Here is a 13,845-nt window from a genome sequence, read left to right on the forward strand (position 1 = left end):
TACTAGAGACTGATAGAAGTATCTTGGATATCATCTCTCTCTTCGTTTACCATTACAAAGTAAAATCATCTATTCACAAAATCAAGGAAAAATGACACGTGCTTAAATTATTGTACAATTTAAACTATCATTTAAATGTCACAATTTTTAAAAAACAATCATCTTAATAACTTTGGCAACTTAATTTGTTGAAAGAATCGACATGACATCATCTTAATAAATAAATTTTGCGATATGACTTGTTGGAGACGTTGAAATAATAGATATTTTATAAAAAAATTTAGCACTGAAGTGATCGGTCATGCTGTTTTGGCATTGAATTAGTTGTTTGTATAGAAACTGCCAAAACAACATCGCGACCTAGAAGCAAAATCTCAAAGCAAATGTTCCATCATCACCATCATTACTCTTTACTTTGTCAGATGCAGAAGTATGATCACGGACTCTCTGTCTCTCCCCAAGTAACTTCGTCGAAGGTCATAGAACTATCTGCTTTCCTCCATAAAGAGAAGGAAATGAGCAAAATATTCTCACCTGCCATTCTTTACTTCGCAGCTCGCTGCTTCTCTGACCTTGCTCTGTTGTGAGACCGAACAATAGAGCTTTGAGCCTTGTGAAAATGCATTACCAATTAGGGCACTTATGGGAACCAATTTAACCCCATTTTCTCAATTTATGGATCGATAAATTATTTGTCACAAAAATTCTGCACCACGAAATATTGAAATGTTTGGTGCCAATAGTTTACGACTATGGATACAGAGCCGAAATTCTATGAATGATTGTTTTAGTGTGAAAACGTTTTAATAACATCTATTTAAGCTACTCCGACGAGTCCTTGACATTGAAACAATAGCATGCTAACGATAGTCAAATTGTTGGAGTCACTTAGACAATCCTTTTTACAAGTTGAGGCATATAAAATCATCATTTGAAATGATTTAGCCTCAAGTGAGCGGCACGTAATAAATTTTAGCACCGATGCCGACCTAATCCCCCAATTCAAAGACATGGTTTTCCCCACTTTTCCATCCGGCCTCGTTCTATATCTACAAGCGCACATGCCACGGATGGATAGTTTGCTTTTAGATCCACTAGAAATTGATGTTGAATCGACCACTTGACAAAACATGCATGCCCCCATCCGGATGGGATGTCGTAAGGCGAAAGCAAAGGAGACACCGTGGTCCAGGCTTCCCAGAAGGAGAGATCACCTAAGGACCACAAATCATTTCTGGGCAGATATAGGTGGTGGTGGTGGTCCTGAGCCCAGATTTTCCTTATGAGATTAAAAACTGGGGAAGGGCCTGTCGGCGCGACTACCCATCTGAACAAGCCGTAAGTGCTCTGCACATGATGTGGACCGTTCGACTCTAGCCATTGCCACTCTCAATCTATTCAGTAATCAAACGTCTGAGGTGGTACCGCAACCTTATTTGATTAAGTTTCAGAAAGTCCGGAACTCTCTTCGCACAAATTAGCAAATGTTCAAGAAACAATTCGATAGAAATTCGGGCACGATATGGCCGGAACTTGTGGTATCATAGAAGATGAACTTTTTTCTTTACTAGACCCAACTTTATCTTCTCATTTGTTCTATTGTTTAATTTCGAATTCAAAATGAGGCCCATCGAGCGTGGGCTCGCTGAAACTGCAGGACCTTATCCCACCGTAGTACTTAAATCTGCTGGTCATTATTTCAGGTCGACTGATCTCCCTTTGTCTGAATGCCAAGTTTCCCATAAATCCACTCGAAATTCTTCCTTTAAAAACCTTTCCCCCTTTTTCTCCATGTCTTAAAATTGGAAATCGCTCGGTGACAAATTTGGGGTTGTCAATATCAAGCATCGTGTCTTGTCTTCTTGCTTGTTTGTCAGGTCAACTTCCAAGTTTGTCTTGATTTGGACATGCTTTTTGTCAAAGTGGGCTTCTCGCGTCCTTTACCATCGCACATGTGACGCACATTTTGAGGGTATTTGGGGGTGAACTTATCCCAAGCCACTTCGAGGCCGTTTGCATGATGCTAGGAGATGGATCCATATATGGAATTTCATACAAACCAAAAGAGGTCATGGGTATTTGGCTATGCTTGGGAAATTGGGGAAAATAGGCGGAAAGAAAATTTGAGGGAAAATATTTAAGAAATTAAAATTTTCGTGAGAATAGAGATGATAGAAAATAAAAAATAGTGGAGATTTTCTTGCCATTTTCCTTGTTGCTATCCCCTACCGTGGTTGTTCCTCCCTACTTTTGATTTGGCGAAAAGATTGGACGCTAAGATTTATCTAACAAATAAAAAAATGCTAGACATGGTACTGTAGGATTGGCATATGAAAAAGTGATATCGTCGACTTCCATAAAATGTTGAATATAATCCACTTACAATCTGCCACGTCGCTTAAATGCAATAATAGGTGGACCGATCTTCCCAAACCTCTGCCATTACTTCGGACAATGATTGAGAAACTTCCATTTACATCAGGGGACACTCCTAGTTGGGCTTCAAATTGGTCAATCTCCAATTACTCCTACCCAAAAGCATGCTATATCACCACTTGATCGAAGCCCGTCTTGTTAATGGGGCAATTATCATCCAATAGAGACCCATAGGTCACAGACACCAGTCGTGGGCTCAATGATGCCTTTTGACATTTAGGACCCATGTGAGTTTTGAGCCGATGAAATAGGGCTAAATTTCAGCTCTAGAACAAACCCAAATCATTCCTACCTTTATGTCTAGAGTCCACGACTATCTGTTGTATTTATGGGCGAAATTACCAAAAAAAGTCCTGAAACTATGAAAAGATTTATCCCTAAACTTTTTTTTTTTGTCAATTCAATTTTAACCCTTTTATAATTGTGTCAATTTAGTCTATCCAGCCAATTTTGACTAGTTGGCACTAACATGACTTCAACCAACTGCCAAATGCGACATGATAATTTTTAAATAATATTTTATTTTTTGATTTTTTTTTTAATTTTTTTTTTTCTTTTATTTTCCTTTTCCTTCTCAATTTTCTTCTTCTCTTTCCCCATAGTGGCCAGCAAGGCTCTAGCAAGGGTTGTGGAGCCTCGACTAGTCATTGGCAAGGGCCGCCGCCCACGCTTGATGTCTCCTAGATCTGGGCAAGGCTAGCAACAACCATGGCCTCGCCACAGGCGAAGGGGATCTTGCCTACGACCCCCGGGCCTTGCCTAGATCTTGGTGACATTGGGTGAGGGTTGCAATCCTCGTTGGAGCCTTGTTCGCCAATGTAGGGAAAGAAAGAAGGAAACTAAGAAGAAAAAGAAAAGAAAAAAAGAAAAAGAAAAGAATATATATTTAAAAATAAAATACTATTTAAAAATTATCATGCCAGCGTTGGCAGGTCGATTGGCATCCATGTCAACACTGACTGACCAAAATTAGTCGAATGAACTAAATTTATATAATTGCAAAAGGTTTAGAACTGAATTGGTTAAACAAAAAAAGAAAAAAGAAAAGAAAAGAAGAGGTTTAGGATTTATTTGGGAAAAATTACAATAGGTTTAGAATTTTTTTAGTAAATTTCTCCTATTACTATTATGGAGGAGGAGATCCCCCTTTGGCCTTTCTCACAATTCTTTGATTTAATTTTACCCGACTTTTCATTGGATAAAAAGTAAGACATAGTCTCCATTGCCCTCGCGTAGTTAATCGTCTTCCACTCCCTCCGTTTTAAACTTATGTTTGTGTGAAAGTTCCAGTTCTTGAAATCATGTCGTCTCTCTCCCTGAAATGTCGTTTTTACATCATATTGCTATCTTATGGAACAAAAATATATTCTCTAGCTAGTCCATTTATGTTCCACGATGTGGCTTATACTTCGATCATTGGAGTACCAGAAAGCCCCAAGTAGTGCAAGCTGTGCCGGCCGACAGTATATAGTGACAAAAGCATATTGTTGTGTTAGGAGAATGCACGTTATAGCCATAAAGTTTAAATCTCGAGTTCAACTGCAACTTCTTGTTCTCTCTTGAAATTAGCCTTACTCAAGGAAATAATCTTTACCTCTCATGCTTTTCTAGGATAACATTTTAAAATGTATAATTCAGGAGTATAGGTGTGAACACTCAGTTATCCACAGATTTACGAAACACCCTACAAATTTCATGAGCCGATTAATTCAAATTTTTGGCCTGTTTAAGTAATCAAAATTCAGAACAGTTTATACGTGTGAGATTCAAATTAGTAATCTTCAACTCTTGAGCCGAAAATCTCCCAATACTCTAACCACGAGTGTTGACCTTGAGATTTGGGATGATCCTCAACTTATCAAACCAACGAGTTGTACTTAGTTTGTTGCACAAATATTACCGTAAAAAACCATTCGAAGTTCTTAAAGGTAGATACAACGCACATAGTATATGCGGAAATGTACTTAAAGAATGGGTCAAAGGTGTGATAAAATTGTATGTATTGCATGTCGATATGATTCAACATGAATTTTGTCAGCAAGAAGTATTTTTTCATCCCTGGTGTGTAATTTCAACCTTAGAAATTCAATTTTCTATCCTTTATCGTGTCCTTTTGTTAACACTGTCCTACTTCATCAAGAGCTCAATATTTGAACCCCTTCGAAATCTTTCATTTTTTGACATATTATGCATGTGAGTTCTTAACATTTTTGTCAAGGGATATTCTTGCAAACCATTAGACAAAATCCATTGCCACTCAATCTACTCAGAACTGTAAATTTTGACTTGATAATGATCCGTTCATGATACGACTAGAATTTGTGATCTCATAGAAAAAAAAAAAAAAAAAAAAACTATTTTCTTTATTGCGAGATTATCCTGGGCCCAACGTTATCTTGTAATTTGTTTTATGGTTTAGTTTTCTGGTCTAAACGAGGCCCACCAAGAGTGGGCTTGCTGAAACTGCAGGGCCATATCCCACTGCAGAAATGAAATGTGCCGGTAGATTAGTTCCGGTCTACTTCAACAAATCCACTCAAATTTTGTCTTGATTCGAACGTGCATTTTGTCAAGTCGGCTCCTTTTCTCCTTTTTGTCAAGCTGGAATGCGACTTGTTTTGATATTTGGGCTAATTCTAAGTAAATCTAGGCTTATATTTTGTCTCAATACTCAACGTGGTAAGACACTCGAAATTGTACTGGGGCATTAAAGAAAGTGGAGCCTTTGTTCTGGAAATTCAAGTTTTCCGAACTCTAGTGTGGTGAGGACAATTGCAATGCCAGGTATATGGGGGAATCAAAGTGATATAGAAAATGATGATGTTGTGTTGATACAATACAAAAGAAATCATGGGTACCTCACTATATCTCACAACTTAGTGTTATCCTTTATCGCGTTTGCTCCTCTCTATTTTGATTTGGTGGAACGTTGGATACTAACTCTTGTTTAAAATGTTGGAAGAATGATAGAAGTATTAGTAATAACGTTTGACAAAATTAGTATATAAAAAGTGATTGTTGATTTCCATAATGTTTGATATAATCATTTACAGTCTGCCAATTTCACTTAAATGCACTAATTCGTGGATCAATCCTGCTAAAATCTACCAGTACTGGTAAAATGAATGAGAAAAACTCCCAATCACATCAAAGGATATATCTAGTTGGGCTTCAAATTGGTCAATCTCAAGCACTCCTCCCTAAAAGTATGCTATATCACCACTTGATCAAAGCCCATCTTCTGATGGGGTAATTATCCGCCAATGGAGACCCATGAATCGCATGGCACCATCGTGGACTCTGCCGCACTCATAAATCGTTTGAAACTTAGGACCCGTATGAGTTTTAGCCCATGAAATTGGGCTTAAATTTTCAGTTCTAAAACAAACCCAAAATTCGTCCATGATTTTATGTTCTAAATTAGATGAAAGGTGAAAAATAGTATCCACTGCCCTTGGTGGGTAACTGTCTTCCACTCTCTCCATTTTAAACTTATGTTTGTGTGAAAGTTACGCTTCATGAAATCATGTCGTCTCTCTCCATGAAATGTCGTTTGAAACGTTATATTACTAGCTAAAAGAACAAGTTGATATTTCTAAATTCAATCCTAGACATAGCGACCATTGATGTCCATGAAACGGCTCATGTGTCTTAAATAATTAGAATTTCATGAAGCCACAAGTAGTGAGCTGTGTGATGATAATTTATGTGACAAAATCATGTTGTTGTCTCCAAAGAGCGCACGTTATAGCTAGAACTTTGGGCCTTATGATGTCTAAGTCACGAGCTCAACCTCAATTTCTTGTTGTCTCTTGAAACTAGCCTTAATTAAGGAAACAATCTTGCCCCTAGCACTCTTCTGGGAATGGGATGGCATTTTTTTTATTTATTATAAAATAATTTAGGAGCATAGGCATGAAATTCGACTACCTGAAAGTTCATGAAACACCCCTCAAACCATATATAGCAGTTAAATATTAGCCCTGACCTAAAATAATTTTTGTGCTGTTTATGAGATATAAATAGATGATCTCAATCTCCTGAACTGAAAATCTCCCAATGCTTTGTCCACATGCATCAATCCTAGGGTTTGGGATGACCTCTATATCTATCAGACCAAAGAGTTGTCCTTAGTTTGTCGCACAAATATGACCATAGGTATTATTAGGAAACCATTCAATGTTCTTAACAAAAGATACAGATTACATAGTTAATATATATGTGATATCTACTTATAGAATGGTTCAAAGATGTGACACCATCTCTCACTCGAAAATTCTGACTATGGAATTTGACTTTTCACTAGCGGTGCAAGGTGTATAATTTGATTCCAAAATAGAAAATTATATTTTGCTTTCACCCGTGTTGAATAATTGATGCCCATGACCGATGGAACTTACCTACTAACAAATTAATCTGCCGACTTGATGGACATTGCTATTAATAATAAACCATATAAGTGACAATTTTCTTTTGACGAAGCACCCGTACAAAATTTTCTAGATCCCCAAATACTTTGATAATAAGAAGTACATACAGTTCAATCGATAATAAGAAGTACACAAGTTTCGAGATTATCTTTACAAAAAAGATCTCGAAATTAACATTACTATTACTGAAAATTACGATGATCTTATCATTTTCTTTAATCTAGGCATGAAATACTGTCTTATCGCATCAGAATGTCAATATCTAACCACTTTGGAACTCTCTCATTCTTTGACATTCTTGTTCATATGAATTCATGATATCTCACCTCAAATGAAAATCCCACAAAAGACTCCCAAGATTAGACGATTCCTTTACAATATATAATCTATTTCATATATTGATGTACCCCACCTATCTTTTCTTTTGCGCATTCACCGGTACTGTGGTACAGGTGAATGTGAACTTGCATGCATGTGCTTGTTATAAATTTAGAAACGAGTCATCAACCATGGATGACACAAATTCTAGAAACTGGGCAAAAAGAACAAAGAAGTGGGACCAGATTGAAAACCCTCATCTGAAATTCCTACCAATGGGAATGAGGATATTATCCGCAAAGAAAGGCAAATTTAAAAATAAATTTAGCAAACAATTTAATTATTCTTCTCATTTTTCTCATGATATAATAATTTTTGGAAATATTTTTTTTTTATTATCTTTAATAGATGAGCAACGGTGCAATCATCCTGATCTGAAAAGATATAAACTCATGATGTTATAGTGTTGTAATTTCAAGCAAAGCAAAATGTCGATTTTTTTATTTATTTCTAAAAGTAAAGCAAATTTAAAATAATTAGTTAAACACAATTTTATTAATCTCCTCTTTTTTTTTTCATGAAATAATATTCTCTTGAAATATGGATTCTTATTATCTTTAATGGATGAGAAGTTACGTTTCTTCGCTCCTGATTCAAAAACATTTAAACTCATATCTGATGTGATGATGTCATACTTTCAAGCATAGCAAAACGTAGTTAAAGAGTGAGCAAGGTATTTTATTCTTAAACTAAGGCATTTTTCAAATAATTAAATAAATAATATTTTATTAATCTTCTCATTTCTCATGAAATAATATTGTTCTAATTATCTTTCAAAGATGAGTAGTTTTAAACATTTATATACTCCTAATCGGAAAAGATTCGAACTCACATATGATATAATGATATTGTAAAATCAAGTAAAGCAAAATCCGATTATAAAGTGAGAGGGAGTTGGAAAAGTGGACTTTTTTCAGCTACATCAGATATTTTCTTTTCTCAATAGATTTTTTTTTAGAGCACCTATGATCATGGCCGTCACAATTAAAGGGAGATAAGGGAGATATGTCGAAGTTTTGCCGCGGCGTGACATATGAGCAGAAACAAAAGCAAAATTGGGGGACCAATGATTTCCTCCTAAAAAATAATAAATGTTGTTTAATTCAAAGTCTTTATCACGGTCCACCAACATGGCCCTTTTAACATTTTTGTAGCATGCCGCTCAATGGTGGACTTAGTGAAGGTCATAATTGGATCGGATTATTTTATTGCAGTCTCCTAAACTTTTGGACGAGCTCTCGTCATATATTCAAAGCAAAAAGAAGAAAAAACGAAGATATAGAAAAGCAAATTAAAAAGGTTTACTTTTTATGAAACTGAGAGATTAGACTATCGAATCACCGTCCATAAAAGACGGAAGCTTTGTCTTTTTCTTCTTTTCTATTTGGGTCAGAGGAGAGAACTTTAGCCTTGTTTGTCCAACTTGCTGTATAACGTGTTTCAATGAGAAAAATCGCAGTTAATCAAACGCGAGTCCTCATTGAACAACACGAATTGCCTCACCGAAATTGACAAATCCAAGAGCTGACTGTACTTTATGCTGGGTGGCACTATTTGACTGTATTTTTACTATTGAATCACCGTCCAATATATATATATATATATACCCATATTCACATTAAAATTCATAATGAATAACCATATGAGGGGTACGATACTTTGCGTAGAATGGACAGCATAATTTCTACAGCTGTGTGTTATGATGCGGATTGGTTACTTGAGGACCAATATAGAAGCGTGAAGTACCGATGGTATTTAAAGATGGGAAATAGGGCACGTTTTGCTTATTTAGGGCGCGTTTGGTAACGTTTCCGTTCAAAAATTATTTCAGGGAGTAAGTCTTGTCAAAAGGCTTCGAAACAAATATTTATACTCTGTAAAAATAAAAAAAATTTTTTCTGCTCCGGGAACAATTTTTAAGAAGAAGGCATTTGATAAACTTGTTCCGGGAATAAAAAATGAACAAAAACATGTTTGATAAATTTATGTTTTTTTTTTTGTTTCTTTTAATTTTTTAATATTTTTTCTTTTTTCTTTTTTTTCTTCTTTTGGCCAGTTGCCGGCCTCGGCCATAGCCGGCGACCGACGATGAGGGCCGGTGGCCTGCCTTGGCCGGACGAGCTCGGGCTCGTCCGGCCTTGCCTCGTGCCGGCGAGGCTTGGCCTTGCCTTGGCTGGGTGAGCTCGGGCTCACCGGATTTGGGCGAGCCCGAGCTCGCCTAGCCACCGTGAGGCTTGGCCTCGGGACAGGCCACCGCTAGGCCACCCTCGGCCGGCGAGCTCGCCCAGCCAAGGCAAGGTTGAGCTCGCCTCGCCGGGGGCCTCGCCGGGACGTCGGCCTTCGGCCTTACCGGGGGTCGGTGACGCTCTGGCGAGGTTGCCGGACCTCGACGGCGTCGCTGGCCCTCGACAGCCGATCGCCGGCCATGGCCGAGGCCGGCAACCGGCCAAAGAAAAAAGAAAAAGAAAAGAAAAAAAAAAAGAGAAGAAAAAGAGAGGAGAAAGAAAATTTGTTCTTAAAAATTGTTCCAGAAACATGTTTTTTTTTTTTTTTTCTCGTTTACTGTTCCAAATGTATTCCGATAAACAAAAAAATAGATTTAGAAAAAAAATGCAAACAAACGCGTTTCTATTCTTTTTTTGTTCCCTGGAACATAAAAAAAATGATTTTTGTTCATTAACAGAAAAAAAGAATGTTAACAAACAGGGCCTTAGTTATCATCAATTAATGTTGTTCTTTTTTCTGGTCCCGTGCTTTTTCCATATCATTCCCCTATGAACGATAACATTGAGAACCAATTGCTACAAAAATGGTTGGCCTGATGGTGTAAACGTCAATTGTTTTTAACGAGATCTTGAGTTTTGATTTATGTTCGCCATGAACCTTTGTAACAAAGAACTATGCAAACAAGTTTAAGCTATTACTTTACCATTGGTCCAATCACAAACGGCAGTCCTACATGATATACTGTCATGTTGCTAAAAAGATTGCAAATAAATCGGTAAAATTGAAAAATGTATGGCTAGATTGATATCTATATAATAAGTTTAGATTGCACAATTTTTTCTCCCATCATATACTCGTAGAATCTCACAATATCTTCTAATAGCCTCTCAAGCTCAAAATGGTAGTAGGGAAACCATCCAAAGTTTCGAGAAAAAGCAATGGAATAATATGGGATAGGCCTTTGCGGAAAAGACAACAAAATAATTAAGAGAAGTCATGGACAACATCAAGAGTGCCTCAAATAGGTTCAGTTTCCAAAAAAAGGTAGTGGTGGTGTGGTGGTAAAGGCGTTAGTTTATCGGAGGCGGTAGTCATAACTAGCTCATTGAAGAATACTAAACTGGGAAATTGTACGAATTTGGAATGGGATGGCTCTATTTGGATGTTTGTCCAAATTCGAACGGCAGAGTTTTCAAGTTGTGATTGATGAGTTTATTGGATTATTAATTTTTTCAGTGAGTAAATAATTTTTAATAATCTTTAGATATCATTTATTTGCCAAATACATGTTATCGTATGTTATATATAGTTTTTGACTGATCATAACATGGTTTATTTATGCATACATCCTATTATATTGGTTTCAATATAATAAAGAGAATAGCTGTACAAAAAAACCAAACAACAGCGGAAGAGACTAAACATAATTTCACGAAGAGTGACACGTTCGTACTTATCAACAAGAGTTGTCAGGTCCAATTATGCATATTGAAATAAGATAAGATAAAATAATTCTCTTGTCTTGGCAACAGAGAAGGAGATGCTGATCTTGGATTCGTATTCAAATTGTGATGACAGGCAAGTACATCACTACGCATTAATCACTCATGGATGTCCAAGAAATTAAATACTAGTGGAGGGATAAGGTTATATAAACATCACCAGAATTCAATCCCTAAAAGCTGACAGAAAGACAACAAGCCCCTCTTCAGGCGACTCAAAAGCTGATCCGACCTTATTAAAAAGATTTAAAATGCCAGTTTTCTCCTCTCCAAGAAAGACCACTTGCAAAGTCTAGCTTGACAGAGAGAGAGGTCTCATCTGAAAATGTCAGGCCTCTCTCTCTCTCTGTAGAACCCTTCTTGAAAAATTTCCTGGAGACTTTTCTTATACAGCACGTGGGTATTTTGACCGTGGTCAACGGGTCAACCACGCGAAAAATAAGGGGAAAAAAAACCCACCTGCAAAATAATAGGGACTCAGATAAAAAATAAAAAATAAAAAATAATAGCGACTCCAGGCTAAAATCCTAAAGCCTGGAGTTTGGTGGTGTCTGTTCAGAGAGACTAATTCACGGGCACCTCTTTTTCTCCCCAGGGGTCTCAAACACCTTTACCCAATACAAAGGAAACGAAATGAATGACCTATTATTATCATTGTTATTAGGGTTTTGTACGTTGTTGCTCGCTGGCTTCTGACGAGAAGATAATTTTGCAGGAGATTACATGAACTCCGGAAAAGCTCGACGCAGATTCCTCACGAGATCCCCCATCTTCATGCTGTATTCCGCGTCCATCTGCAAGAAATTTTTGTTTCATAAACATTAGCTTTTTTTCTTTTGCTACAAGCCAACTGCAAATAAGTGGGATGAAATAAGAGAAATGTCGAGTGCTTTCAGGAGTTTTTTGAAAACCCTTTTTACCTTTCCTCGGGGGGGTCGTATGAATTAGATAAATAATAAACTTGGTAAATTTAGTAAGTTTTATTTCTACGTGATAAACCAAGAACATGGTTTTAGAGAAGGGAAAACTTGAGAAAATGGTGGTATTATAAGTACCTGAGCTAGGATGGTAACATCTAGTATGGAGGTCCCAAAGGGTAGAACACAACTATTCACAACAGTTAGGTTCATTTTCTCTATTTCGCCGATCATTTTCAATAAAAACCCGTTGCGCTTCTTGCAATGGATTTTTATGAGGACGCACTTTCCAGAGACTCGTGCCTCGATTTCTGGGAGCGAGAGTTGCTGGTCACCTTGACTAAAAGAGTTCGCATCCATAGTGGGTTGGGACTTCCTCACCATGACGACCGACTCCACGGTCTTCACCGCCGCCTCCTCCTCGAGCGTCTTGACGCTTCGTTGAAGCTCTTTCAAGTACTTGATGGCATCCTCGAGGACGGAAGACTTGTCCCTCTGAAATAAGCATTTAAAATCAATGTTAGAACATTTATGGGTCGCACAATTCGACGGGAAAATTATTTTGAAATGGCTCCCTTTCATCAGAGAGGTAGAAAGAGATAGGAAATTACTAGTTGCATGAATCTAGTTTAAGCAAGTGTTAGCCCATCTGTGGATTTTCCCCTATCAACAATTGTGGGTCATCAACATTCTTTTCATCACGCACATCGAGCTCGCAAACTTAAAGAGTTTCAGTCATCTTCCCAAGTTTCACGTCATTATGGCGTACGAATTAAGCATAAGGGGCATATAGGATTCGAGAAAAGCTGCTTTTGGAGAACCCCACATATCAAGAGAGCATGTATTAAATCCTCCACTTGGGCAAGTGGAACTCTTTAACACACGGATGTGTTGCTTCTCTCTCGCCAGGTGCGAACGACTAAACTAATCTACCTTGTCTCTCGCTTAATCCCACCCGTCAATCAGACACCCCCATATAATTTCCAAGCGATCAGGTCTTGTACCTTCTTAAGGTTGGGAATGACAGCTGAGAGTGCGATGAAATGCTGGCTGAGCTTCTCGCGGCGCTTCCTCTCGGCTAGCATGTGATCTGGTGGGCGAACCGCCATTCTGCTCGTCGTGCCGGCACTTCTCATCTGTGGACCCTCACGATCTTGGATTTCATAAGTACCTTTGACACGCACAAAAGGGAGATAAACATTGTTCAGAATATTTAACAAGAAGAGATTTTCAAAGTGTACTGATATCTCATATGCGCTTCGGTCTCTTCCAAGGCTTTACCAAAGAAGGGGTTGGACATGGCTAGAGACGACTCGGGGTTCCCGAATGATATCAAGCGGGAGTCAGGAGACCGAGACTGAGACGGGGAGTTGCAAGTCACTGTTTTGTCCTCCGTTGCCCGGGTAGAGTTCCAGCTCTTGGTCTTGAGCTGTTTCCAGGGCCTCTCGGTGAACGATTGAGGAGTTTCGACAGATCGCGCAGCAAAATGGGGCACCGTTTCGGAGCTAATAAGAGGGAGTGGATAGGATGGAGATGAATTCGAGTAGGGTTCTGAAGAGAAATGTGGATGGAGCAAATCAAACTCATCATTAAGCAAGAAAGAGGAGTTCAGTCGTTGCTGATACTGCTGCTGCTGATGATGGAAATTAGCTGCATCTTCAACCATCTGTGGATGTTCACCCCAAAAGAAGTATAACAAAGAAGAAGAAAAGAATCAAAACGTGATTGAATACATCGTTTGGTAAGTCTATATTCGAAGAAGCCTAATCATGGAAAAAGGAGGAGTTTTACATCAGGGATCTCCATTGGATCACCGCCCTCCTGCCTTCTGGGTCCTCTAATCACCTGGGAAGAACGAAAGAGAGAGAAGCGAAGCTTAATTGCGCAGCGGTGGGACTTGAAGGAACAGCAGCTCTTATTTGCATGCGCGGACCCACGCGCGTTCTCGGCGACGAT

General features: G+C 38.2%; 1 protein-coding gene across 1 annotated transcript; it reads right to left on the minus strand.

The window, feature by feature from the left end:
• Nucleotides 1-11,691: 11,691 nt before the first annotated feature.
• LOC104416927 (transcription factor bHLH18-like) lies at nt 11,692-13,555 on the minus strand. Its single transcript, XM_010028261.3, has 4 exons — nt 13,171-13,555; nt 12,894-13,060; nt 12,028-12,384; nt 11,692-11,766 (listed from the first exon to the last, which is right to left on the minus strand). The coding sequence occupies exons 1-4, from the start codon at nt 13,553-13,555 to the stop codon at nt 11,692-11,694; spliced, it is 984 nt and encodes a 327-aa protein (XP_010026563.2).
• Nucleotides 13,556-13,845: the final 290 nt, after the last annotated feature.

Source organism: Eucalyptus grandis, chromosome 8, assembly GCF_016545825.1.
Source record: "Eucalyptus grandis isolate ANBG69807.140 chromosome 8, ASM1654582v1, whole genome shotgun sequence".
NCBI classification, from domain to species: domain Eukaryota; kingdom Viridiplantae; phylum Streptophyta; class Magnoliopsida; order Myrtales; family Myrtaceae; genus Eucalyptus; species Eucalyptus grandis.

Coding starts and splice junctions, on each gene's coding strand:
- LOC104416927 (XM_010028261.3), bottom strand. CDS start 13,555: ATGGTTGAAGATGCAGCTAATTTCCATCATCAGCAGCAGCAGTATCAG. Junction 13,061..13,170: donor CATGTCCAACCCCTTCTTTG/GTAAAGCCTTGG, acceptor TGCGTGTCAAAG/GTACTTATGAAATCCAAGAT. Junction 11,767..12,027: donor ATGTTACCATCCTAGCTCAG/GTACTTATAATA, acceptor AATTTCTTGCAG/ATGGACGCGGAATACAGCAT.